General features: G+C 59.6%; 1 protein-coding gene across 1 annotated transcript; it reads right to left on the bottom strand.

The window, feature by feature from the left end:
* On the bottom strand, positions 1 to 26,731 carry LOC141574923 (uncharacterized). The gene is made up of 5 exons (XM_074352307.1): positions 26,647 to 26,731; positions 26,242 to 26,378; positions 8,829 to 8,867; positions 4,100 to 4,229; positions 1 to 3,649 (listed from the first exon to the last, which is right to left on the bottom strand). Exons 1-5 carry the CDS (start codon positions 26,729 to 26,731, stop codon positions 3,267 to 3,269), a joined length of 774 nt encoding a protein of 257 aa, XP_074208408.1. The 3' UTR covers positions 1 to 3,266.

The raw sequence follows: 26,731 nt of genomic DNA, 5'->3' as shown, positions 1-26,731 counted from the left end.
GTCCTTCCCGCGCCCCGCGCCCTGCCGCCGCCGCCGCCGCCGCCGCCGCCGCCGCAGCCCGCACTCACCTCAGGGGCGCAACCGGCACAGCCGGCCGTCGGCCTCGTTCCCGCCGAAGCGTCTCGGTGCGGTACTCACTGCGCGGGCCGGTTCTTCCCCGGCGGTCGCAGGGGGTTCAGGGATGGGGGGGCGGGGAACGGCCGTCACACGAGGAACGAACCGCAGCGCCGCCTGGTGGCATTTTCCACTGGCCGGCGCCACCGCAGCCGACCCCCGGGCCTTTGCACTGACCGCAGCTTCAACACTCACCGGCCCCTGCTGGACCCGGGGGATCGTGGGGCCGTGCCCCGGCCCACAGGGCTCAGGGGGACGGTGTCAGCCACGCCTTCGCCCCCTCGGTGCACCTGGGAACCCTCAGCCTAGGGGTCAGAGACCGTTTCTCCCAGGCTTGCTGCTTTCAGTGACCAGCTGCAGGACCAGCGACAAACTGCCCACCTTTCAGTTCTGAGAACAGGCCCAGTGGCACTGGTCCAGCCCTGCAAGGTGCCCAGAAGCAGGCAGGCATCTCAGTGCCCGCAGTCTCATGCACCGAGGGGTCCCGGCCTCTGAGGCGTGGACGGGGTATCACCGACCGGGCAGCTGGAAGGGGTGTGGGCCCAGAGAGGAGGCTGTTCTAGGGGGTGAGCGGCCCTGCACGCCCTCTGACCAGGTGTGGAACTGCAGGTGGCTTTGGAAGTGTCCCAAGATGCCTCCTCCCTTGGGGGCCGAGGGTCTCACCTCACAACCACGGGAAACGCCTGGGCTTGGCCGGTGTCCCTCTTAGGGGAGACCCGTCATCTCACCAAGTCACTCACACTGAGATCTCTCTCTCATTTCTTCCACTTGGACGTTTGCAAGTGTGGTGTTTGTAACCTCTTGGGAAACGAGGTTTGCTTTTATTTTTCTTGCAGCAGGAATCTGCCTCTGTGCTAATTACAGACTCCCCTGCACGTGGACTGAATCAGTTTCTATTCCCAAGAAAATTGAGACCTCTGAAGTGATGGCCACGCCAGGGCCTTTGAGCCTACGATCTTTAGTCCTGTTACAGCAGCAGAGACTGGGAGAGATGCAAAGTGCTTGCTCCTCGAACTTAGAGGCCAAACATGGTGCTGGATGGCCAGGAACCTCCAGACACCTCGACTCCCTTCCTCTGCTAGGGCCGAGTTCCAGAAACCACTCACTGCTCCTGATTGGCCAGCTCACACCCTGAGACCCCTGGCCTGCCAGGGGGCGGATGGAAAGTGCTCCCTCCCTTGTAAAAGTTTCCTAAAAGCAAAGCAGGCTGGAAGTGCCTTGAGAAACCCAGACTAGAAAAACTAGGGCGAGAGTGGGGTTTTCCAGCCAGAAAGGGGGGGCAGCACCACCAGCATCACAGATTCCTGGCACCCTGGCTGGGGACACGAGCTGGAGGGCTGCTGGGGTTCGTGGCGGGGCTGGGGCAGGCGTGTCCCCACCCCAGTGACCACGCCCGGACAGCCCACACAAACAGAACGCTGGCAGGGCCGCTCCCATGGGCGCCTGTCCTGCCCACCCAACACCCACGCTCGGGCCTCCCATCAACAGCACTCCTAACTGAGCAAACACACTGAGCCATGGCCGGCCGGGGACATGAGGGTGCCCGGGGCTGACTCAGCAGCCAGCCGGCCAGCCAGCCACGGAGCAGCCACAGGCTTCTGGCCATCACTGACCTCCAAGGGCAGAAGCAGCCCCGATGCCCCTGACCTGCAAACTGTCTTCCCCGAGGCCGCCTGACCTCCCCGCTGCCAGGTGAAAACTGCCCTCAGCTCACTGCGTGTCATCAGACGCCCTCTGCCCTCCCGGGGTGCCGTCCTGCCCCTCTGGTCTCAAGGACACAGCCTAGCAGAAGTGTGTGCGCGCGTGCACACACACACACACATGCATACACATGCACACAGGCTCCCTGCTTACCTTCCTTCCAACCAGCCTGGCAGCCCATTCAGCCCACAACTGCTCACCCCTCTCTTCCAGGAAGGAAAGCCTTCCAGCCCAGAACACAGCATCCCCGGGGCGGGGGCGTGTCCCCCTCCCTCCCAGGGACCTGGCCTCCCTCTCTAGTCTGGGCAGAAGGAGGAAGATCCGCTAAGTGACGGACTTTGGTTCCACCAAAAAAAGCCAGGGCAACGTAAACAGGAGGGTGGGGCTCCCTGCAATCAGGTGGAGTGCAATCTGAACCCTGGAGGCAGAGGAGGAGGTGGGGCAAGGGCTTCCCTCCAGCTTGTCCCTCCCCGAGCGGAGAGGCTGATGGGAGGAGCCAGAGCCAGCCCATCGCTTGACCGACGCAGTTCTAGCCTCACTTGATTCTTCAGCATGTGAGCCAGGGCATGCTCTGCCCCAGCACCTGCTGGGGCTGTGGTCTGTGCAGCTGAGGGGGCTCCAGCCAGCGGCTGACCAGGTGCTCTGAGTCTTTAAATGCACAGAACACACCGAGCAAACAGCAGAGCCCCCTCTGATGCCAGAACATGCCGGAACTTCACAGACATCGGCACCCATCAGGGACATGGGGCACAGCCAGCAGGTCAGCACGGCCTGCCCCCCGCCCCTGGAACGGCCATCCTGGCACGCGGCACATTTGCACCACGGAGAAAGCGTCTTTTGCTGTGGGACACACTGCAATTCTTGGGCAGGGTCCACTCTGCCTGGTGTTGGGTGGAGGAGACTGAGCAGCCCGCCTCCCCTCCAGGGAACTGGCCCACTTCACAAATAACAGTGCCACTGCGAGTAAAGGAGGGTCGGACTGACCACATCCATTTTCCTCCGAAGAGCTCACGTTGGAAGAAACGAGATGGGGGAGGGGCTAGCTCAGCGGTGGAGCGTGTGCTTAGCGTGCACGAGGTCCTGGGTTCAATCCCCAGCACCTCCGTTAAAAAAAGACCCCTAATTACTTCTGCCTCCCAAAAAACAAAAAGAAAAAGAAACGAGATTAGAAACGGAACTCTGAACGATCGGGTTTGAGGACTGGGGTGCCAGAGCGGGTGGGGTCCCCCGCCTCCTGAAAGACGGAGTCCTCAAAGCTGACCCTTCCATCCCAAGGCTGACAGCCATGCGGAAAACACCTGCTAAGGTGCCCATGATGAGGAAGGGACGAAATCGCGGCAGTCTGGTCTCTTCTCTCCACTTCCAGCTGTGTCAGAGGGAGGCTGTCCGCCTCGCGGCTCGTCTCCCGCCGCCTGGGGCTCGGGGCGTGCTTTCCTCCTGCAGCGGGGGCGTCACACACGCACTGGGATGGCCGCCAGGAGTCTGTGGCAGGGTTGCCAGCGGGCCTCAGGTCTCGGTGGTGCCACTGCAGACGGCCTCTGGGCGCTCACGCTGGGAACGCTGCCCTGTCCCTGGGTCCCAGCGGCGGGGCCCGACAATGCAGCCCACGCGGGCAGGCGATGACAGCTGAGCTCCCCTGCAACGGCGGGGTCTGTGCGGCCGACGGGGGGCTCTGGGCACCATGCTCCGAAGGGCCTCCGGCCTCCCAATGCTGCACGGGGGGATTCTGTGCCCGGGCCTCCGCAGCTAACCCAGAGCAGACCTGGAGGTTCTCCCGCGTGACCCTGCGGACGGGAGGCCTGCGGCACGTGGCGAGCGATCCCCGGTGCGGGGCCTGAAAGCACAGAGAAGGCACCCAGAAAGCACAACCTTATGAGGACTATGGGACAAGAGGCGGAAACTTCACAACGTGGGAGGGAAGACCAGCAGCGGTGGGGGACAGCATGGGGTCAACACGCGCACAGAGCGTCCCGCGGCAGCAGTCACAACAGCCAGACGCGCGAACAACCCCCACGCCCAGGCGCTGCTGCGTGCACGGACTCGCTGCGGGCCTGACTCTGACCTCACAGGCCAGCCTGGGCAGCACCACCCACACGTCCGCAGCAGTGCGCCCACGGCCGAGAAGGTGCCGGTAGCTTCACTATGCAAGAGTTTTTTCCTTGCTGGATCAATCAGTCTTTTGTGGAACTGGATAACTTAACAATGGGCTAATTTACAGAGGTGGGGAGGGAGGCACAAGGTGGCGGCAGGGGACGTCTGCACACACCTGGTGGGGGGGCCTCACCTTTGCAGGCATTGTCCAGGTCCTCCTTTCCAAACACGAGGCCATAGCCCTGGATGGTGCCCGTGTGGAACTGCAGGTGGACGACGACGTCGCGGGTGGCCAAGCGGTATCTCTTGTGGTAGCACTTCACCTGGAAACAAGGGCACGCTGTGGACACTGGACCACGGATGACACTGGACCATGGACGAGACTTGACCATGGATAACACCAGACCATGGACAACACCGGGACAACGGACAACAGCCAGATCACAGACAGCACTAGGACCACGGATGACACTGGACCACAGACACTGGACCATGGGTGACACTAGACCACGGGTGACACTCAAGGGGCGCACAGGCAGAGCACCGCAGGAGGGCCCAGGGAGCACCCCACCCCCGAGTCGGGCTGCTGGCGTCACCGCCCCAGGTGTGTGTCCCTCTGAAGTATGCCGAGCTGTCCCAGCAGGGCAGGAAGCCCGCAGCCCTGCGAACTCGGGTGCACTGCACCTCTAACTCTGAGAGACATCCACAGAATGAAATTCCGTGGCCTCTTTTTCCTAGTTTGACCTGAACTCTCCGTGCTTCACCTAAAGCCTCCCTGTCCTCGGGGAAGAAGATGCTGGTCAGGACCTCCTGTAACGTGCTCGATGCTTCTCTGCAGGTTGTAATTCACACAGAGACGGAGACGCGGGGTGGAGGGGAGGGGAGGGGAGAGAGGCCTGGCTCTTAAATTCCAGTGCCAGGCTGTCCAGGCGTCCTGAGTGGTCATTTGAGACCAGCCTCCAGAAGCACCAGGGATGTGATTTGACCTTGGGCTGTTTGTGGCGGCCCAGGGTCCTGGGGTGCAGCTCAGGCCTCCAGGGTGACCACAATGACGCACAGGGTGGAGGCACCCCTCTAGGCACCTGGTACCACCAGGGGAGGGCAGGCAGGGGAGGGGCCCTGAGCATCACTTCCCACCCCAACCTGGGCAGCGCTGGCCACGGGGAGGGCTGGAAGGCCACAGAGGGGCGGCGTGCTGCAGAGAGGGGACCCCTCTTCCCTCCCACAGCAGGGCAGGGTCCTCTCCAGGGCCCCCAGGGGTCTGCGGCCAGAATCAGCCTGGATTCTGCTCTCAGATGCACAGAATGGAGGGGGCACTCCCTTCACCCCACGTGCCCAGCAGAAGGGGCACCTGGAGGCTTCAGGGCCCTGCCCAGCCATCTGGAACCAGCCAACAAGAATTCTGCAGAAACGTGAAAACTTCAACTTGCTTGCCAACAGCAGATGGCTTGCCGGCCACACGTCCTCCGGCCCCTCAGCAGGGTCGGATCAGAGGCTGACTTCTCAGCTTCCTTCCAGAATGTGCTGCCTGCCCCTCACTGCACCGGGGCCCACGTCCTGCACTGACCGCTCGGCCGAGGCCCCCACCCCAGTGCCGCAGGTGAGACCCCACAGGACGGTGGTCCCCCACGAGCCTGTGTCCACGGGCTGACGCGACCCACCTGCCCTCTCCCCGTGGTGCCTTGGAAGTTAGGGCAAGAGAGGGGATGAGCTGGACAAAAGGAAAGAGAGGTTCAGAGATGCTCCAGTCTGGGTGCTCAAGTCTTTATAAACACTGAGGTGCGGCCCAGTTGCCCAAAACACGGCCTCCAGGCACTGATCTCCCCTAAGCAGGAGGCCCCAGGCCAGGCCAGCCCGCAGATGGCACCCCGGACCGCCAGCAGCGGGCCAGTGCCCATGGGCAGGTGGAGCCCGGGGGACCCGGGGCCGGGCACCTCCCTGGGCCCAGCGAGACTTGGGTGTCTGAAGACGCCTAGTTTTTCCAGGGACAAGAAGGGCTCAGGGGGAGGGAGGGGGAGCCTCCCAAGAACAGCCCCCTCCTGAGACCTGAGCCCCCCCCGAAGCCCTCCCACTGTTTCATGGTGGATGGACCTCCCTCCCCGCTGCTTAGGGTGGACCCCCCACCTGTCCCACTCCTGGGCACCTCAGGAATGACCCCGGCTGTCTCCCGAAGGCACAGAAGACCACGGGTGTCTCCCTCATTCGGGGTCTGGGCGGCTCTGACCGGAGAGGGGATGGACCCATCCTACAGGAGCCCTGCCGGGGGGCCTCCGCAGAGCCGGACTGATCACCATCCACGACGGCCAACCTCGGTGGCGTTGGTGACAAGAGACCAGAATCACCTGTCTACGTGCCATGGGAGAACTGCTGAAGATATCAAGTGTTGGTGATGTTGCATAAAGATTCGAGCCACCAAGGTCTGCAATTTACCCCTCATCCATCTACGTTAGCAGTTTTATTTACCTAGGTCTCCCCAGCGAGTCTCTAGGACATGGCAATCCTTGGCATTCAGATTTTAGACTATCTGCATTTGAAAGGACACTCACAAGAGCCAGTGCTCAACTTTGCACGAGGGGAAAACAGTGAAACAGTGGGAAAACAGAGGGAAAAACTGAAACAGTGAGTGGGGCACCAAAGGCCATCGGCTGTCACAGGCCATCCTCCAAAGCCCACAGCGGAGACACACGGTGTGGGTGGGGTTGGCCTGCGGCTCGGGGAACACCCTTACTTCCTCTGGCGACACGACTTTCTCTGTTTTAAAATCACGGCCTTGCGAATTTGTGACAAGGATCAAATCAACACCGTGTAGGAACACAGTATGTGAATCCAAACATTTGCTCTATCTGCTGCGTTTTATGCACTTGTTACCAACGGCCCTGAGAGAAACATTCTCCAACAATCTGGAGCCTAAAGACTGACACATTTTAATTTTTTTAATTTAAAAAATTAAAAAAAAATTTAAATGACTGATATACTACCAGACCTGCTTAATCCTGAGGTGGCACTGGTGTGTTTTTATTTCACACTTTCCACCTACAGGAGTAAAAGCACCTTGGACCAAGGGGTATTTTCCCCACGTGCAAAACTGAGACCCAGCTCTTGGAATTGTCGTTTCAAATGCAAATATTCTAAAATCTGAAGGCCAAGGGTTGATGCGTTCTAGAAATTCCAAACCAGAAGACGCGTTCCCCGGAGCAACTGCCTCAGGGTCAGAGGTCGGCCCTCTGGGGTCCCAGTCCCTGCCCCTCCCCTGGCCAGCCTGGTCAGTGGAGGCCCCTCTTCAGTTCCATCCTCCCTCAGTCATCAAAGCTGCCATGTGCCCCCTCCAGGAAGAGGGTCACCTGTTTCCACCCACTTTGCTGGTGGCCCCGGTGGCCATCTAGACGGCCCCAAGGAATGTGTGTCCTCAAAGACGCAGCCACAGCCACAAACCCTAAGGTTTCACAAGCCTGTCGGCTGCCCTGGTGAGTCAGAGTGCCTGCGTTAGCCAGGGCCAGCGTGCTTTCACTCAGATGGAGGCCACAGTGATGTCAGAGGGTGGCAGGGCCCCGCGGCCCAGCGGGGGTGAAAGACGCCTGACAGCGCATACTCGCAGGGAGATACACAGACAGACACACGACCGCCTCCGACAACAGCCCCCGCGGGAGCAAGTCTGGGGACCCCGGGCGCATCCTCTGCCCGGATGTCACCCAAGTGCCCTGAGTAGGAAGCAGGAGCTACGCAGGCTGGTCACTGGGGCCGGGTCGGGGCCGCCACCACGGCGGCGGTATTCAGCGGCCACGGAGCACCAGCAGAGACAGCAAGACAAGGCACGCGGCTGAGAAAGTGTTTACCAGCCCTCAGGGCCTGGACAGCGGCCAGGCTCCCAGCGGCCTCGCCCACGCGGATTACATACCGACAAGCCGGCAGCCCCCAACGGCAGCGAGTCTGCTGAGCGCCTGAGGGGGTGGCCTCGAAAATCTGGCCCTCGGGCGAGCACAGTGCAAAGACGGGGAGGTGGAGTGGGGGTGTGCAGAGGGAGGGAGGGACAGCCCTCCCGCCAGCCCCCCAGGGGAAGGGAGGAAGGACGGAGCCCTCCACCTTCCCACACAGGGTTCCCAACCAGCCAGAGCGGACACGGCCTTACCCCTCGGAACTCGACCCCCAAGACCCGTGTTAACCGGTCTCAACACAGAATCCCAGGGGCGGGAAGTGGGGGGCCCTGTAAGCAGAGGAGATGAGCCCACAGACCCCATGAGGATGCAGGGAGGAGATGGCACCTGTGACAAGGATGCATTCACCAAACTCCAGGAGGGAAAAATCCGAGGATGATGTCGCCTCAGAACAGTGGCCGGGGCCGCCAGCTGGCCCGGGGAGCCCCTCCTGCCATCCAGAGCCCAGCACACACCAGACAGACAGCCTTGCCGAGCCCTCAGCCCCTGCGGTGGGAACTCAGACACGCATTCCCTGCAGCTAGGAGTCCGTCCAAGTCCCGGCCTCTGCCAGGTTCTCGCTGAGAGATGAAAACGCCTGTGTATTTGAACCTTTACACAGTGAAGGCCCTGAAGCGTCCCCTCCCCCGACGCAGCTTCCTCCACTTGAGGGCCGTCTGCTGGGTCCACAGAGGAGGACGCCAGTTGCTAACTGGCCAGAATGCAGGACCAGGCAAACCAAAGTTCACCTGAGCTGGGAGAGGCTGGGAGGAGACGTGCAGGAGGGCAGCGACACTCTGCCACCACGAGGGACATTCCGGGCACCTGCCCTTCCCGTGCGGTTTCTTGGGCTGTCTTCAGGTGGAGCCAACAGCCCTGGGGTTTCGAGCAAGGAGCCAATGGACTGCGCTCTGAGTGTGGCTGCGCTGACACCCAGGGCCCGTCCCCGAGTGCCTCTTCCTCCCCAGGCCGGGATCACCACTCCCGCCCCAGGAGAGGCTGAGGGCTTACCTGTTCCAGGTGGGCTTGAGCACAGTGGGGACTCACCACCTGGAGGGAGAAGAAACACGGTCAGCAGGTGCGTCCTCTCTCTCCAGGGAAAACGAGGCATCACGGCCAGGTGAGGCTCCCATGCCCGCATCCACCCCGACCACAGGCACGGCCCCAGAGCCCCAGCATCGCAGGACACAAAGACCCGACTTAGCGAGTGCAAGCTTTTGCTCACTTCTTTTGTAAATTCGGGGTGCTTTTCGGAGACTGCATGAAACCAGGGCGCCTGCCCCCAAGAGAAGTGCCCACGGCTCGTAAACACAGACCCTCATCTCTAATGGGGGGGACCTGGGGGACTCCCAGCTGGTGCCAGCCCTCCTCACCCAGCAGTGGGGGGAGCGGGGCCAGGAGAAGGAGGCGGGGCTCCACCTGGGGGTCTTCCAGCCGCCCCCCGCCCCCTCCACAAACACACCCAGGGCTCCCATTCATGAAGCGAACGCCTTTCCTAGAACGATTTCCACAAGCGGAACTGAAAACAGAGTCGAACGGGAGGCAAGCTCAGCGCAGACACTTCACCCTAGGCTGGAGCTCCGAGCATGAGCCGGTGGGAGGGGGTCCCTTTGGCGCCACCACCACTGGCCCCTGCAGACGTGAGTGCACGGAGGAAGACACACGGGCCAGCGTGATGAGGACACCACTGCAGTCAGGTCATGAGAGACACGGCTGCCGGCAGCCGGGATGACAGACCTAATGGAGATAAAGACCCCGGAGCAGGTGGGACCCCTGCTCCACCCCCTCCTGGCCATGGGGCCTCGGGCTCTGATCACCCTGGGCCTCGACTTCATGGTCCGAGAGCCGCAGGGAGAAGGAGCCTGTGGTCTCAGAACAGGGCAGCCTCCCTAGGCAGGCAGGGCGGTCGGCAGGGGAGGGGACCAGCTCGTGCGGCTCCGGAAGGCCCAGATCCTGGCACTGCAAGCCGGACCAGCTCCCGTGAGCTGCCTCCTGGCTCTGTTCCCCCAGGACTCCTTGCATCCCCATCCTCAGAGACTTTTCTGAAAGTGTGCACAGCAGGAGAAACTGCAGGGATCTGACGAACTGTCCTTGTGGGCTGGAGTGTGCAGCCGGTGACCTTGGCTCCTGCCACGACAACTATTTATAGTTCCTATGCCAAGGAACTTCTTTTACCAAGTTCCTCAAGGAATGTGACACACAGTCATTCATTTGTCTGGGGCGTGTCATTACTCCCCCAGGACTCTGACTCACGCTCTTGCCTGGGGCAGGGCCCTCTCCCTGGGACCCCATCCCCTCCCCTACACCCAGCAGCCCCCTCCCCGCACACTCCACAGCCCCTCCCACTGCCCAGAGTGGCTGACCCAACAGTTGGCTTTGCTCGACACTGAGAATTCCCGGGAAGCAGGAACAATCTGGAAAAGCAGGGTGTTACAGGACGGTGCTGGCAGTCAGACCAGGAGCCCCATGGTTACTGGAGCAGGATGACTAATTCCATCCTTTGTCCAGTTTTCATTTGGTACAGGCTTGTGTCCTGGTGCCTCACTAAACACTTGACACAGGTGAGGAACGTGCAAGGAATCAGAGCTCCCATCTTTGAAAAAAATCACTATCTGAATTCCACACAGTGGAATATTATTCAGCAATAAAAAAGGAATGTGCTATCAGGCCATGAAAAGACCTGGACGACCCTCAACTGCTGATTCACTAAATGGAAGAAGCCAACCTGAAAAGGCAAGGTACTGAATGAGTCCAACTTTGTGGCGTCTGGGAGAGGCACAACCGTGGAGATGGTAAAGGAGATCAGAGGTTGCCAGGGACCTGCCCCGAGGCTGCAGGGGTGCAGGCCCGGCCTGGGGAGTCCTCCAGAACATGAGGCAGGGTGCTGTGCTCTGGGCACCCCCGGGCCCCCTGCTCCCCAGCCAGCACAGTGAGTCTGGGCTGTGGTCACGTCACTGAGAGCTGTGCCAGCTGCACCAGTCTTGTCACTTTTGCGGAGTGCCTTCTCCTGTCGGGCACACGTTACTACACAAACGGACAAGCCCTCAGGGAGCAGGCAGTCCTCCCACACGCTGTATGGACTGTCCCCTCCGTCAGTCCGTGAGCTGGGCGTGGGGCGGGGTGAGCGGGGTCCCCAGCTCAGAGGAGCAAAACTCCCCAGGGTTCCTGCCAGAAAGGGGCCAGAGGACCGACTCCGACCCTCCTGTCTGTCTTTCAGACGCACTGCTGTGCAAGGCAGACAGCAAACGTCTGAGGAAAGGCCTTGGGGCAGAATGCCTGCAAATGACCATGCACAGGACATACTGACTCGGAGACAAGGGCATCTGGGGGGAAGCCACCGGCCAGGAGGAGAAAACTAACGTTTGCATCAGCACTGCAGACACCTGACTGAGTAAAGGCCACAGGCCACTGGACACACGGACACCCATTCCTTCCACATGGCACAAAGAACCCCAGGATGGGAACTACCTGCACGTGACGTGTCCTCCCTTCCGGGAAGGAAGAGGGGGTGGCTGACCACAGCCTGGCAGCACCCAGAGCTGGACCACCGTGCTTGGCACTACGGGCGTGAGCAGAGTGCAGTCGGCACCCTGGCTGCACCTCCTGGAGCCTCGGGCAGCCCCCAGCCCCCAGCTCTGCATCCTGACCACAGAGACAGAAGCACCGGGCTCCCGGGACCCAGGGCTGGAGCCACACAGCTGCAGGCTCCCCACCTGCCCCTCTGACCTCCAGGCCCTGCCTGCCTCCCAGTCGGAAGCAGTGCTCTCTCAGGATGGAGGCCCCGAGTAACCATGTGGTGGCTGTCCAGGGTTCAGGTCGGGTCAGGAGCGGCGGCGCGAGCTCACGGCTTTCCCTCCCGGTCCCCGGTGCGACCTGTGACCACACACCTCGCAGTGCCACCTGGGCTCCTGCTGTTTTCATGGGACAGACAGAAACACCGAGGCGCTAGGGCGTTTCCAGGCGGCCTGGGCACCCTCCGCGTGAAAGAGTCTCTTCAGCCTCTGCAGGGCCGCCCCCACTCACTGATAGGGCTGAAAACCAAGGGGGCAGCCAGCACACATTCAGGACCGGGGAGGGTGGGGGTCCCAACGCGGCTCTGTTCCTCAATCCCATCCTGTGTGTGCGGCCCACACAACCAAGCGCCAGACCAGTGTGCTCGGGGGCACCAGGCACCCCCTCGGGGTCTGGGCAGACGCCTCCCCTGAGCAGCCCCTTCCTCGCCCAAGTGGCGGGATGAGGACAGCTTCCTCCAGCAGCCGCAAGGCCCGGGATGCGCGGAAAGCAACGAGCCGATGGGGATGCGCAGAAGGGACTCAGATGCGGAGATGCGCGGACGGGGATGCACCTGCGGGGATGCGCGGAGGGAGACGAGCGGACGGGGATACAGGGATTGGGGATGCATCTGCACGAATGCGCAGACCGGGATGTACAGAAAGACAGGAGCGGAAGGGATGCACTTGCAGGGACGCGCGGAGAGAGATGCGCGGGAGACGCGCGGAAGATGCGCAGACGGAGATGCAGGGATTGAGATGCACATGCAGCGAGCGATGCACGGACAGGGATGAACCTGCATGAATGCACGGAAGGAGATGCGTGGAGAGAGATGAGCGGAAGGGATACACCTGCTGGATGTGCGGAGGGAGATGCGTGGAAGGAGACGGGCAGACAGGGATGCAGGGATTGAGATGCACCTGCACGAACGCTCGGACCAGGATGTGCAATTCGGTATGTGTGGACGGGGATGCCCTTGGCCCAGTCCCAACAGGTCCAGGCACACCTGCAGGCCCTTCTGGCTGCCGCACAACCTGGGAAGCTGCTGAGCGTCCCGTCTGGGCCACGTAGGTTGGTCTTACAGGGAGGAGGCGCGACGCTGGGTCCAAACTCCACATTCCTCCCCTGATAGGAACGGAAGCCTCGGTAAGGGTGTCAGGGAGGCGACGTTGAGGGATGGGGTAGGAGGCAGAGCCAGTGCCCACTAGTGACTAAGGAAGCCACAGAGGGGGCCCCAGAGGCCTGCACTTCATGGCCCTATCACAGGTCCACGTGGGGCGAGTCGCCGTTACCAAGGACGACCACAAACAAACAGGGCTGCGCCCAGCCGCACCCGCCTGCAGGGCGCCTGCTGCCTGCCCTTATCAGCAGCCTGCCCCAGAGCCGCAGCGTGGGCCAGTGGGCAGGACAGAGGGGGCCTTGCAGGCGGGAGCAACCGTGCCCCAGGGAATGGGAGTGAGTGTACCTGTGTGACTGTGCGTGTGACAGTGAGCGCACACCCCACAAAGGCGCAGCCTGCACCTGGCTTCCGAGGGAGCTGCAGTGCTGCAGATGCCCCGGGGCCAATGCGGGGCTCCTTCTCCAGGAGGAGTGTGGCCGTCTCTAACAGCCCCCCAGGGCGCCTCCGGTCACCCCGCCAGGACAGACGAGACACAGGGCCGGGAGGGGGACGCAAAGACCCCCACTCAGGGCAGAGGCGCACACCCTTCCCCGCGAGCCCGCCCGCTTCCAGGGTGAAGAAGCAGGGTCCGAGCAGGAGGGGTCCACAGAGGCGCAGAAGGGCTTCCGGGCGCCGGGCATGCTCCATCTCTCCACCTGGGATCTGATCACACAGGTGCGTCCAGCATCAAAACACATTGGGCTGGACACTTAGGACATGGGACTTTTCTGAATGTGGGCTTCAATTTTAAATAAAGTTGATTTTCAAATATATGCTTAGTTTCCAATGCCACAGAGTCGGCTGGATAGAACAGAAAAGGCTGAGGACCTTAAATTCTGGAGCGCCCCTGCCCGATTGACTCGGGGAGCCCTTGCTCTGTGAACTCAGCCTTCCTCGGCTGTGAAATGCGGATCCCACCGCCTGGGGGATGCGGGGCCGTGAACCAAGAGATACCAGGAGCGGCTTTGATAAAGCGGGTGGGGGGCACCCAGGTCCCTACAAGAGGGGGACAGTGAAGGAAGACCATCCCGTTGAGCTGGGGGACACTCCCTGCAGAGCACAGATGGCGTGTTCTTGCAGCAGGGCTGGCTCTGGAATCACCCGCAGCGGGGAGCGAGCTGGCATTTGCCTGGGTGGGTCCCGGAGGTGAGGACACCTGAAAGGTGGTGTCCCATGGCGGGGACAGGACCCCCGCTGCTCCCCGGAATTCCATGTGCTTCTGGGGAAGGACCTGTCTGGATGTCAGGTCTGGCAGGTAACGTGGAAAACAACTTGCCCGGTGGTCTTAGCGAATGAAGGAGCACGTTTTGCTTCAATTTACTCATACTCAGAATAAAAGTTAAGTTCCTGGCCGAGGAGAAGGCACATGGGGACAATGGAGGGGACCCCAGCACCGAGCCAAGACTGCCCTGAGGACCCCCAACAGCAGGGCAGGAGCAGGGTACCCATGCACCTATCCCGCCTGGAGCATCTGTCCCTGGCCAGTCTGTGCCCCACAGGACCGCTGCAGGTGTCCTCCTGGGGGGGGGGGTGTCCCGCCCATCACACAGGCACCAGACCCTCCCCTCACCCTCCCACACCAAGCCCCCTCCCCCTAACACTGCAGGCTGACAGCTGCATGGCCAGGGCGTCCTTGCAGCCAGGGACCCAGGGCCCAGGACAGGGATCAGGATACCATCCCTCAGGGTTGAACACCTCGACCGGACTGGCCCAGATAACAGTGTCTCTGTGCACAAGGTGGGCAGAGCCAGGACACACGGGACCATGAGCTGCACTGAAACTTCAGGACAAATAAAGGGGGGACGTTTCCTTTTTCTTAAAAGAAGAGCTTAAAAATGATATGGTGCCACCCCCACGACTTTTTCACACCCTCCTTGTTGCAAACAGAAAGGAATAAAAGACGCAAACAGAAACAACAGTTGCTTAAGGATGGAAATGGTGCAGTCCACAAAGGGGGATACCGAGGGGATTTCCCCCAAAATAACTAAAAGAACACAATTTATATGTCTAAAAATGGGACAATGAGCAGCCTGGCCTTTTCCTACTGTCCTCTAATCCAGGGAAGGTCTGAGGAGAAAAGGAAAAAGTGACAAATTTTAATAGTTTGCAACTTACCACCAAATCTTAAAAGAGGTCCAATTTAAAAAAAAAAAAAAAAGAAAAAAAGTAGGGTTCCTTCTGGATATACGCCCAGGAGCGGGATTCCTGGGTCATATGGTAAGTCTGTTCCTAATCTTTTGAGGAATCTCCATACTGTTTTCCACAGTGGCTGCACCAAACTGCATTCCCACCAGCAGTGGAGGAGGGTTCCCCTTTCTCCACAGCCTCTCCAGCATTTGTCGTTTGTGGATTTTTGAATGATGGCCATTCTGGCTGGTGTGAGGTGATACCTCATTGTAGCTTTGATTTGCATTTCTCTGATAATTAGTGATACTGAGCATTGTTTCATGTGCCTATTGATCATTTGTATTTCTTCCTTGGAGAATTGCTTGTTTAGGTCTTCTGCCCATTTTTGGATTGGGTTGTTTGGTTGTTTCTTATTAAGTTGTATGAGCTGCTTATATATTCTCGAGATCAAGCCTTTGAAGGAACCCTACTTCAAAAAGACACCTGCACCCCAGTGTTCACAGCAGCACTATTTGCAATACCAAAGACATGGAAACAGCCTAAATGTCCACCGACAGATGACTGGGTAAAGAAGAGGTGGTATATTTATACAATGGAATACTACTCAGCCATAAAAACTGACAACATCACGCCATTTGCAGCAACATGGATGTCCCTGGAGAATGTCATTCTAAGTGAAGTAAGCCAGAAAGAGAAAGAAAAATATCATATGAGATTGCTCATATGTGTAATCTTAACAAAAAACAAAACAGAAATACAAAACAGAAACAGACTCATAGGCATAGAATCAAACTTGTGGTTGCCAAGGGGGCGGGGGGTGGGAAGGGACAGACTGGGATTTCAAAATGTAGAATAGATAAATAAGGTTATACTGTATAGCACAGGGAAATACATACAAGATCTTGTGGTGGCTCACAGAGAAAAAAACTGTGACAACGAATACATGTATGTTCATGTATAACTGAAAAATTGTGCTCTACACTGGAATTTGATATAACATTGTAAAATGATTGTAAATCAATAAAAAAGTTAAAATAAATAAATAAAACAAAGTAAAAAAAATCTTAAAAGAGGGGGACTTTTTGATAGCTCAGTGGTAGAGCGTGTGGTAGACCGTGTGCTTAGCAGGCATGAGGTCCTGGATTCTGTGTCCAGTTCCTCCATTAAAAAAAAAATCTTAGAAGAAAATGTTGCAGATTTAGCATTAGGCCACATAAGGCCAGCTAGCTCAGTCTGAATGTCCACGTACCCACGTCCCATAAACCCGCCTGGGTTCACCTGATGCCGCGAAACTTCCACCCACGTCTGCTAAATCCTGCTCATGGGGGTCACTCTCCACCCAGAATCCCAACCCGAGAGCCTAAGAACTGCCTGTAGCCCCGGCCCCTCTGATCGGGGCCCATTCCATTTGCCAGGCCTTCCTTCAAAGGCCCAGCAGATCCCTCCTGCTGCCCCTTCCCCAGAACCCGGCCCTCCCCTCTCCTGGGCAGCTCCCAGCTCCCCCACAGGCCTCTCCCACAAAATGCTTTTCCCAAGTAAAGGAGGAAATCTCTAAGGACAAAAAGGTTTCAGATTAAGACTCCAGAACCAGGATATCTGCCTCCCACCCTGCGAGAGGCCAGGTGAGTTTCCTCTGAAGACGCCCTGAGCAGGGCCGGGGGAGGCCGGCCGCCCAGAGCCCCGTGCACAGCCCCGGGCAGAAACCACGGCACACCTGCTCTGGGAAGTTCCAGGGGGGCTCGAGGGGTGCGCGGAGCAGAGACACAGAAGAAGAAGAAATGCCCTGAGACACACCGACGGGACCCCGAGGGGACAGAGGGGCCCCTAGGAGCTATTTCTGTGCCTGACGGAAAACGGAGGCGGGCACGTCCTGAATCCCTGCTCAAAATAAACAGCTTCGCTGGAGAGAAAAGAAAGCGCAGGGCGAGACTGGAGTTTAACTCTGCAAATTAAAATGTGGAGGTGGGGACTCCAATGCGTGGCTGACTACTGTCATCCTGCTGCTCAAAATGGAGCTGAAAGAAGGAGAAACCTGGGCTTTTTCAGCTGAAACCCAGCCTGTACAAGCAGCCTCACAGAAGTACCGCCGGCAGCTTGGTTGGAAATCTTCCTCTCCTCCAACTACAAGTAACTTCAAACGGGAGGCATGAGGGAGCCCACAGACCCCATGAAACCCCCGCGTGTCCATCCACGGTCCTGACATCGGTGGGGGGGCCCCCCAAGGTGGCGGGGGTGCCCACGGACACATGCGGTGGGGAGGGGGTCTGACACGAGGCACCGGGTGTCCAGAGCTGTGTGGACGGGTCCAAAGCCAGTGCCCTGAGCATGAGGCCTGCAGAGCAGAGGTCCCACAGCCCACGAGCCTGTCCTCCCCACGGGGGACAGGGGACACTGACATTGGCACAGGGTTCTGTCACCCCTCCCAGCTTGAATGTAACGCTTGGGAGACAACAGAGGGAAAGGGCAGCAGAGGGGGGACCTCGGAGACCACGACCCGGCTGGAACCCCCTCTCCCGGACGGGACGTGTCATGACCTCACCACCCCCAAACCACCAGGGACTGCAGGCCCAACTCCAGAACAGACGGCCCAGGGGGGAGGAGGGGCCGTGAGGACCGATCTGCGGATAGTGGAAGACACAAAACCCTGCCAGACCCGGGGACAGGCAGGGAATCGCTGCCATCCTCTTAGCTGTAGGGGGACACACCAGAGTCACGAGCTACCACGGGGCCATCAGAACCCAGACCCAGTCCCGGGGGTCCTTCCCCGGGGGTCCCCTGGCTCGAGGGGCAGCTTCCAACAGCCACACGTGGACACGCCCGTTTACTACTTTTGTTCCCCCAAAAAGAGCACGGCTGCAGGGAGAGAAACAACCACTTGAGACAGGGTTCCATGCACAGGGAGCCCAGTCTCTGACAGGCAGCAGGGCAGATAATCACGGCCGAGGGCGTCATCCTGTTTTTGTTTACACAGCAGTGGCAGGTGCCCCGCCCACAGCACATTTCAGGGCTGCAGGGGCCTGTCTCGGCCCGGCTCCTGCCTCACCGCCTGACCCACCAGGACACACGTTTGACATGTCACCAGAGGGACGTCTGCTTTGAATCGAGGGGCCTCGCGGTCCTGCTGCCCTTACTCTGTCCCCAAAGCCTGGCCACGTGGGTCAGGTGGGACAGCCCTCCCGATGCCCCGCAGGCAGGCACCCCTCTGCTCCCCGCCTCCGGCCTCAGCGAGCCAGCTCACCTGTGTCTGACCATCTCCCGGGAAACTGGGTCCCCTGTGCCCAAGGCAGGTCCCAGAGAAAACTGGAATCACTTTGTTTAAAATATCTCTCAAAACACTGCTGTTACCATCCATCCTGTCCCCCCAGGTCCTCGGGATGGGGTGGTGGCGGGGACAGGGCACTGGTCCTTGGTCTCCCTATAAAGGACCACAAGGTGCCTGGCCAAAGATGATGGTGCTGGAAGGAACCTTCCAGAACGTACACATTTAAATGACTGCAGCTCTCCAAGGCTCACCTGGAGACACCATGTGTCTAGCATCCAACTGTGTTATGACTGCAAAAAAAGCTGACGGAACTAAAACCCCGCTGGGACTGACCGAGGGCCTGAGTCAGGCCCAGGAGCAGACCGCTGTGACAAAGGGTCCCAGGACCCACGGTCGAGGGGTTTATCAAACATCTGGAGCATGGAGCCGCCTCCAGTGAACGCGGAGAAACGCGTGTTCCCAGAATTTCAGACGCTGTTTTGAGCAACGTAAGCAGCCCCCAGGCCCAGGTGCCCCTCCCCTCAGGGATGGCCTCTCCAGTAAGAATGTGTGACACACGTGGCTCCAGGAGTGGGAAGGATGTGGCCCAAAAGTCGGTTCCCAGGGCGCCTCCCATGTGTAAATAGCAGAGTGCGTCTGGACGCGCGGTGGCCCAGGCTGTCCCACCGCCTCCTGCTCCCCAGGTAAGGAGGCTGCCGGGCGGCAGGTGAGTGCAGGTCTACCTTGGGTCTGCGTGGACCCTGCCTCGTGGGCCACCCACTCCACAATGTGGAACAAAAAGTGACGATTTGGGGAAAACAGGGCAGGTTTTTATATTCTATGATTTACTTAAAATGAATGTATTTCAAAAGATTAGAATTCCCTTCTGGGCGCTTCTGGGGGCAGGCTGGTGAATCCTACATAAACATCACTTAGACGTGGGCTGCACTGGGGAGCGAATCAGTCATGGGGGGCGAGACTTTCAATGACGCGACCACATCCATGCCGGCCTCCACGTCGGCCTCTGTCCCCTCCCGTGAAACGGCGGACACGGTGCCGCCAGCCTGCCTGGTGCCCAGCAAGGCCCCCGAGACGGGCACGGAGAATGGGGACCCGCGGCCACCGACAGCAGAGCCAGCCGGCCCCTGGGGGACCTGTCCTGCTGGCTGCCTCCGAGCCCAAGGCAGACCCAAGGCCCAGACCGACACCCCGGCTCGGGCCCAGATGACTCGTGGTTTTAAAAACACAAATTTCTGCACAAAGGAAGCCGCTGTGTTTACAGAAAACTAGCACTTCCCTGGTGCGGCTGCACGAGGCGTGCTGACCGCCCGAGCAGCCCCCGCTCGCGGGCCATGGCCTCTGCTGGTAGGAATTCACGTGGTGGGGGCAGCCCCCAAACTCTGGGCCTTGGGGTAACAGCTTCGGGGTTGCAATGTGCAGAGTGACTTTTTTCTAATTAAAAAGCCAAAAAAGGGGTAGGGTATACTTCAAGTGGTAGAGCACGCGCTCAGCATGCGTGAGGCCCTGGGTTCGAGCCCCAGCCCCTCTTCCAGGAATAAACAGACAAACCTAATTACCTTTCCTCACCAAAAATAAACAAATAAAAATGTGGAACACAATTAAAGAAAAAAAAAATCAAAAAAGATGGGTGGGGACGGCCTACCAGGAAAGCAGTCTTACAGGAAAAGGGACGGGAGCTTAATGGCTCTTCCAACCCCAGTGACAACTTGCGAAAATGAAACACAGGACAGGGAAGCAGCCGGGATGTCCTTCTGTGGCTGATGGATAAATAAACCGCGGTCCCTCCGGACAGGGGGACATTACTCAGCAGTAAAGAGAAGTAAATGGTCAAGCCACGAGAAGACAGGGAGGGACCTTCGATGCATGTGGCTAAGTGAAAAATGCCAGTCCGAAAAGGCTGCCGGCGGCATGGTTCCCACCATACGGAAAACCGTGGAGACAGCAAAGGGGCTGCCAGGGGTCGGGGGAGGACGGAGGAACAGGCGGTGCTCCGAGGACGTGCGGCGCAGGGAAGCTGCTCTCTGTGGGACCCTAACGGGGAGTACATGTCATCGGACGTTTGTCCAGATCCGCGGGGCGAACGACACAGTGAGCCGCCGTGCGCACCGCGGACTCCGTCAGCCATAAGGCAGCAGTGCTGGAGCATCGCTGAACAGGTGGCACCGTGCCTGCGCGCACGCCGGTGGGAAGAGGGCTCCGGGCGAGTCCCTGAATTCGTACTCTCCCCTTGATTTTGCTGCGACCCCGAAACTGCCCTAAAACAGAACTATTCATTAAAAAAAAAATGGCCAAATGTGAAAACGCATGCACACATGGATCAATGGAACCTCTACCCAGACTGACCTCCCTGCTTGGTCCTGGATGGCGGCAGCCCACGTGGCCCTGGCAGCCAGCTTGGGGCCTGGCCCACAGCAAATCTGGGAACGTTGCTGACCTGGGCAGTTTAGACATTAACTGGCTCCTCCCTTAACGGGCAGAGTGGGAGGAGGGGAGGGCGGGGTGAACACTCCTGAGACGCAGAGGCTGGGCCCCGGGCCTCCTTGGAGGCTGGGCAAGGACAGGACAACCTCCCAGAGAGGCCGTGGTGCTCACAGACAGACTGTCACGGATGACCCTCAGGGACGTGGCTGATGGCTCTCACTTCTGAGACGTGTTAGTGGCCAGTTGCTGGCTCCAAGTTGGGCTGCACGATCTCCTCACCCCAAAGCCACCTGCTGGGTCACAGGCACCACCGTGCTTCACGAGGCTGTCAGGCTGCCCGTGGACGTGGGGCTGGGGTGACGCGCACACAGACCCTCACAGGCGCCCTGCTCGCGGGACCAGGGGTCTTAGAGAAAACTCCCTCATTCCTTTTTACTCACTCAGGTCATTTGTTCCCAGGAGAAGGAATGCCACAGCCGACATCCTGCGGGAGGTAAAGGCAGACCCCTCTCCCACCATAAGACCAGTTCATTCCTGCACCGGATGCCTCTGAAGGCTCAGTGCAGGCAGAGGGGGGCGCTTTGCCCGGATCGGAGCTGGCTAGTGGGCTTGGGGCCTCGAGGGACGGGAGGGCTGGGAAGGAGGATGGGGCTCAGCGCCCCAGCTCCCCCGTGCAGGGCTGTCTCAGGCTCCAGCAGCGAGGCCGTCGGACGTCCACACTCACATTCCCAGCAGCTCAGGCCCAGCCCAGCTGACCGGGAGCTGCTGGGAGCCGGGGAGACATGCTCTCCTGCCTGTGTCTCCGGGGAGAGCCGGGGTTTCAGGGAAGACATCACAGACGTGAGGTGAGCAGGGCCACGGGGAGGGGCGGGCAGGCGCCTGGGTCCTCGGGGCATCCTTCTGGGCAGCGCAGGGAAGTCCAGGCCCGAGCCTGCAGGTGGAGGTTCCAGGGAGACTGGCAGCAAGCCGGAGCTCCCAATGGTTGGGGGCTTCCACCAGGCACACACACAGACTCACGTCAGCTCCGTGGCTGATGCGTGAGGGACGCAAAGCACCAAAATGACCCAGAACAGCAGAAACCTGAACTCAGAAATCCAGCACCCCTGAACGCCAGCATCTGGAAGTCGTGTGACAGTGGGTGGGTCATGTCACTGCGGGATTTCATCCAGTGACTGACCAGGCCAGAGACACAGCAGCCCCAGAAGGGAAGCCACTGACCTTATTACACGGAGAAGAGCCATCTGAAGACAAAGGTCAACCAGCAGACATATAAGTTAATGTTTACAGGTTGTAAGTTAAATGTTCATTGCAGCACCATTTACAATAACCAAGACATGGAAACAACCTAAATGTCCATCAACAGATGACTGGATAAGAAACTGTAGTATATTTATACAATGGAATACTACTCAGCCATAAAAAAGACAACATAATGCCATTTGCAGCAACATGGATGACCCTGGAGATTGTCATTCTAAGTGATGTAAGCCAGAAAGAGAAAGAAAAATACCACATGAGATCACTCATATGTAGGATCTAAAAAAATTACACAAATGAACTTATTTATAAATCAGAAACAGACTCAGACACAGAAAACAAACTTGTGGTTACCAAAGGGGAAAGGGTGGGGAGGGATAAATTGGGAGTTCGGAATTAGCAGACACACACTACTGTATATAAAAGAGATAAACAACATGGTCCTACTGTACAGCACGGGGAACTGTATTCAATACCTCGCAATAGCCTATAATGGAAAAGAATCTGAAAAAGAACAGATACACATGTACTGAACACTGTACACCAGAAACCAGCACAACACTGGTCATCCACCATCCTTCAATTAAAAACCAAACAGACCCGTGCGTGAAGCCAGTGGGTACCTGTGGACACCCAGGCGAGGCGTGGTGGCTGGTGCTGGGGAGGTCGCCGGCTCTGGGCCTCGTCCGTCCCTTGGCACAGAGATGCCATCTGGAAGACGGCCTGTCCGACCAAGTCACTGCAGCTCCTGCATCAGCCATCAGCGTGACGTGGGTCCCTGGGGCCATGGCAAAGGCAGAGTGGGTGGTGGTCTGCGGCAGGGTGCTATGCTCCTTCTCAGGGCAGAGACTTCTCCTTCTGTGTGAAGCGGAAGTGGGCGGCAGCCCCCAGCTGGGACACCATGTGAAGCCACAGGGAGGACGGAGGAGGGAGAGGCCCCCGCGGGAGCCAGGGGGGCTGGGCAGAGCACGGGACGCCCCTCCTGTCCTGAAACCAAGCGGGCAGCACTCGTGGTCGGTCCTGGGCTGTGTCTCCGACCAGACGCCCATCACAGCAGGTCCCGAAAGGGGCCCGGATGGCGTGCTGTGCAGCCCAGATGGACAGAGGGGCCCGGGGGCATCCTCTGAGCCAGTGGCACGTGCTCCCAGCTCTGGGGCCAACAGTAGCAGGAACCTCTGGGGGTCTGTGTGGCCTCTGAGACTGAACCCAGGATGCCTCTCAGAGCAGGGGCCGGGCAGGGACGGGCCTGGGCGACGGGCGGCCCAGCAAGGACCCTCCTCTGTCACAGCTTGGGGGCACCGCCAGCAGCCCCGCCCTCCCGTCCGCTCTCTATCGTCCACCTTCCTGAATCGGCTTGGTTTCTCCCACTTCCTTCTTCCTCTCGCCAGGAGTGAACAGCGGCCAGGAAAAAGCCAAATCACGATGCCCCAAGAGCACACGTGGCCGTGAAGGCGCACGGCCCCCCAGCGAGCAAGACCCCCGGAGTTCCAGCCTCCCCGGCGGGCACCCACTAGTGACTCCTCGTCCTTAAAGCTTCAGGGATTACAGTCACTGCCACTAACAGCTAACAGCAAGCCGCTTCAGGGGAACTGCAGAAGGATCATGCACCCATTTGATGCATGAAGAAACTGAGGCTCGGGGAAGTGGACGCGCCCCAGCAGACGAATGCCCTGCTGGGATGCAGCCCAGGTCTCTGCCTCCTGGTGCCCTTGGACTGGACCGTGCAGCCTCACCTCGGCACACACGAGGCCCGATACCCAGAAGACAGTGGCCTGATGCGAGCTCCCGGCCCCACTTCCCAACCTCTTTTCTGCAGGAGGACCCTATCCTCCCACATCCCCCAGGGGCCATCCAGGCCCTCTGGGAGCCTCTGACGGTGGCCCTGGTGGCATCGGCATGACGCCAACACTGGCGGGTTCCCATGCTCCGCGGAGTGAGCCCTCCCCTCTGGTCCTCCCCAGGGCCGCAGAGGAGGGCAGAGGGACCCACAGCCACTCCACCCCCGAGTCAGTAAGTGGATGGACCAGATGTTAGACCAAAGCCCATGTTCCTGACCAAAGCGTCCCCAGAGAAACCCGGCACACACAGTCAGGTGCACACCCGCAGTGAGCGGGGACCAGCCGTCGGAGAGCACGTCTCAGATCCTGGGAGACTGAGCGGCCCCCTGACCACCCGTCCTCCAGGGGCAGCTTAGAATTTAACGGCCCTCTTCTGCCCAGCAGCAACGGCGCTGCGGTTCTGGAATCAGAAGGGCCTTTGTCGCTGCTTGGCACTCTCTCCTGCCATTCAAAGCCGCGTTATCGAAAAAATGGACACGGATACGCTTCCCCCGACCGTGATCTAATACGAAGAAAAGCTCACCTAGCCAAGCACGCTGCCAGTTACGGGGCTCGCGATGCCAGGATACGGGATAGGAGAGCCTCCTGGAGTTTCCTTTGAACCAAAGAATTCAATCCCCTGGGGTGTTGGTCCTGGGCTGCCTTTTAGGAGCCGGTGCCGTGTGCAGCTGCAGGTCCGGAGTGGCCGGCTGGCCAGAGTGTCACAGGTGGGGGCCCGCACAGGCACACCCGAGCACGCGCACACACACACATGCATGCATACACATGCACAAACACATCCACACCCGAGCATGCACACACGTGCACAAACACATCCACACACGCACATGCATGCACACACATGCAGAATGACGCGTCTTGCAGCGCCCCTGGGGGTGGCTCTCCCCTCAGCCTCCCCACCCGGGTGAGGAGCCACGAGCTACACAGGACAGAGACCCTCGGGGGCTGGGGACCCAGCTAAATCCTCACAAGGGGTGGGGAACCCTCTCCGAAATTCAGAATCCTCCCCAAGGGGGCGTCCTCCCTCCCGCCAGGGCACACCCCTAGACACCAGCAGTGAGGCGTAAAGCACGCAGCGGGGACGGAGAACAGTGCACTTGCGGGCGAAGCAGACCCCAAAGAGAGCCGGGTCAGAAATCAGTCAGGCCAGGGGTGGGTGTGAGCGCGAGCACCCGGCCTCCAACAGAAGGGGAAGCTTCTCCAGAGCAAGACCGGAAACGCCTGCAGTGGGGCCTGGTCTCAGACGGGCTACAGCACACATCCCATGACACCTCGGGAGAGGTGGGGGGCCAGCGTGGGGGCTGGGCCACGGGTCCCACGGAGCCCAGCTCACCTCCCCGACTCCCGCGTGGGCCCCAAACGCTCCAAAATGGAAAGTTACACAGGAAAAGTCATTTAACCACTTTCTTGGAAAAAAGCAGGGCTGGACCCACCTCTGGTTTCTCCAACTCTGCGTGTGCATGTCTGTGGGTGTGCGTGCACACGTGCTGGTGTGTGGGTGCGTGTGCACGGGTGTGCATGTGTGGGGGTGTATGCACGGGTGTGCATGTGTGGAGGGGTGTGCACAGGTGTCCATGTATGTGGGTGCGTGTGCACGGGTGTGGGGCGTGTGCACGGGTGTGCATGTCTGTGGGTGTGCGTGCTCACGTGCTGGTGTGTGGGTGCGTGTGCACGGGTGTGCATATGGGGGTGTGCACGGGTGTGCGTGTGTGTGTGTGGGGTGTGCACTACGGGGACCCCCGTGAGTGCATCTTCCTGCCTGTGCACGTGGCGGGGAGTGTGGAGGGGCCAGGACCCTGGTCCTCACACGGAGAACACACGCATGTGAAGCCAGCCTGCAGCACACGTACGCCCCTTCCGCTTGGAGCCCCAGGACCAGCTGGAAATTCTCAGGAGTGAGAAAATCCCCACACTCCCCAAAACCCCATCTCCCTGGACCTCCACCCAAGGCACAGCCTGCAGGACCCCTGAGGGGTCCGCAAAGGTGGGGCTGGCCAGTCAGCAGGGGCGATCCATGGGTAACATCGTACGTGGACCCCCTGGCCGGTGCAGACACCGTGACCCAGGCACATTCCACCTCCAGGAACCTTCATTCCCGCTAACTGAAGTCCCAACTCAACCAAGCAACTGAACCCCTCCGGAGAAGACACAAACGCAGGGCACCCAGCCCGATCCAGGGCCCCAGACCTCCGTGACGGCCCGAAACCCCAGCCCAATTCTGAACTACCCTCAAAAGAGGCCAGAAAATCCCCAGGCCGGGCGCGTGCCCTCGACCTCGTCCCCATGCCCGCCCTGCCCCAAAAAACGGCAGAAAAAAGGGATCATTTGTTGTGGAGAAAAAGCTGTCACACGGCCAGGACACAATGGCCGAAGTCTTACCTGAAACCAAATTCTTCGGAGTTATTTTTCTGTAATTCGAAAACACGGATTTCAGCGCGATTGGGCGTATTCTTGGGCTGAAAACGATGCACCCGTATCAGAAAGCCTCGAGCAGCCGTGCCCGTGGCCGCGGCCCAAAGCGCCCCCCGCGACGCCATCCAACGCGGCCAGGCGGCCCCAGTAGCCCCTCGGGAGCCGGGCGGGGCTTACCTTGGCTTCACATGTCCTGTGGCAGGCGTACTTGCAGGCTGCAAGAGAGACAGATGGGGTGCTGAGCGGTTCCCGGCCCTTCCTGCGTCTCCGAACTCCCCATCCTTGGAAAAGTCCTGCCCGAGGGAGGTTCTCTGCTTAGGGTACCGAGGCCAACAGAGGGAGGGGCGGACGGACGTGGTGCCCACGAGCCCAGCCGCCCACGGCAGGTGGGGACCTCAAGGGGCGGTTACGGACACGCCAGCCTTTCCAGGGCTCCGGGTGGCCGAATCAGGTCCCTGGAGGAGAAGGGCGGTGAATCTGGGCAGCAGGAAGCAGCAGCGTTGGCCTGCACATGATGGCATGTCCCCAAAGAAACAGGACAGGTGCCTTGGCATCAGGGAGAAACTGGAACGCCGTCAGCGCCGTGGGGCTGCGTTTCTTCAGGCGGCGCGGAGGGCAGCCTGACCCGGGGTCCTTGGAGCGGGCGCCGTGGCCACGCCCCCTTCAT

This window comes from Camelus bactrianus, chromosome 24 (assembly GCF_048773025.1).
Source record: "Camelus bactrianus isolate YW-2024 breed Bactrian camel chromosome 24, ASM4877302v1, whole genome shotgun sequence".
Classification (NCBI taxonomy): Eukaryota; Metazoa; Chordata; class Mammalia; order Artiodactyla; family Camelidae; genus Camelus; species Camelus bactrianus.
Note: the sequence above shows the minus strand (reverse complement) of the source record. Positions and strands in the feature narration are given on the sequence as shown.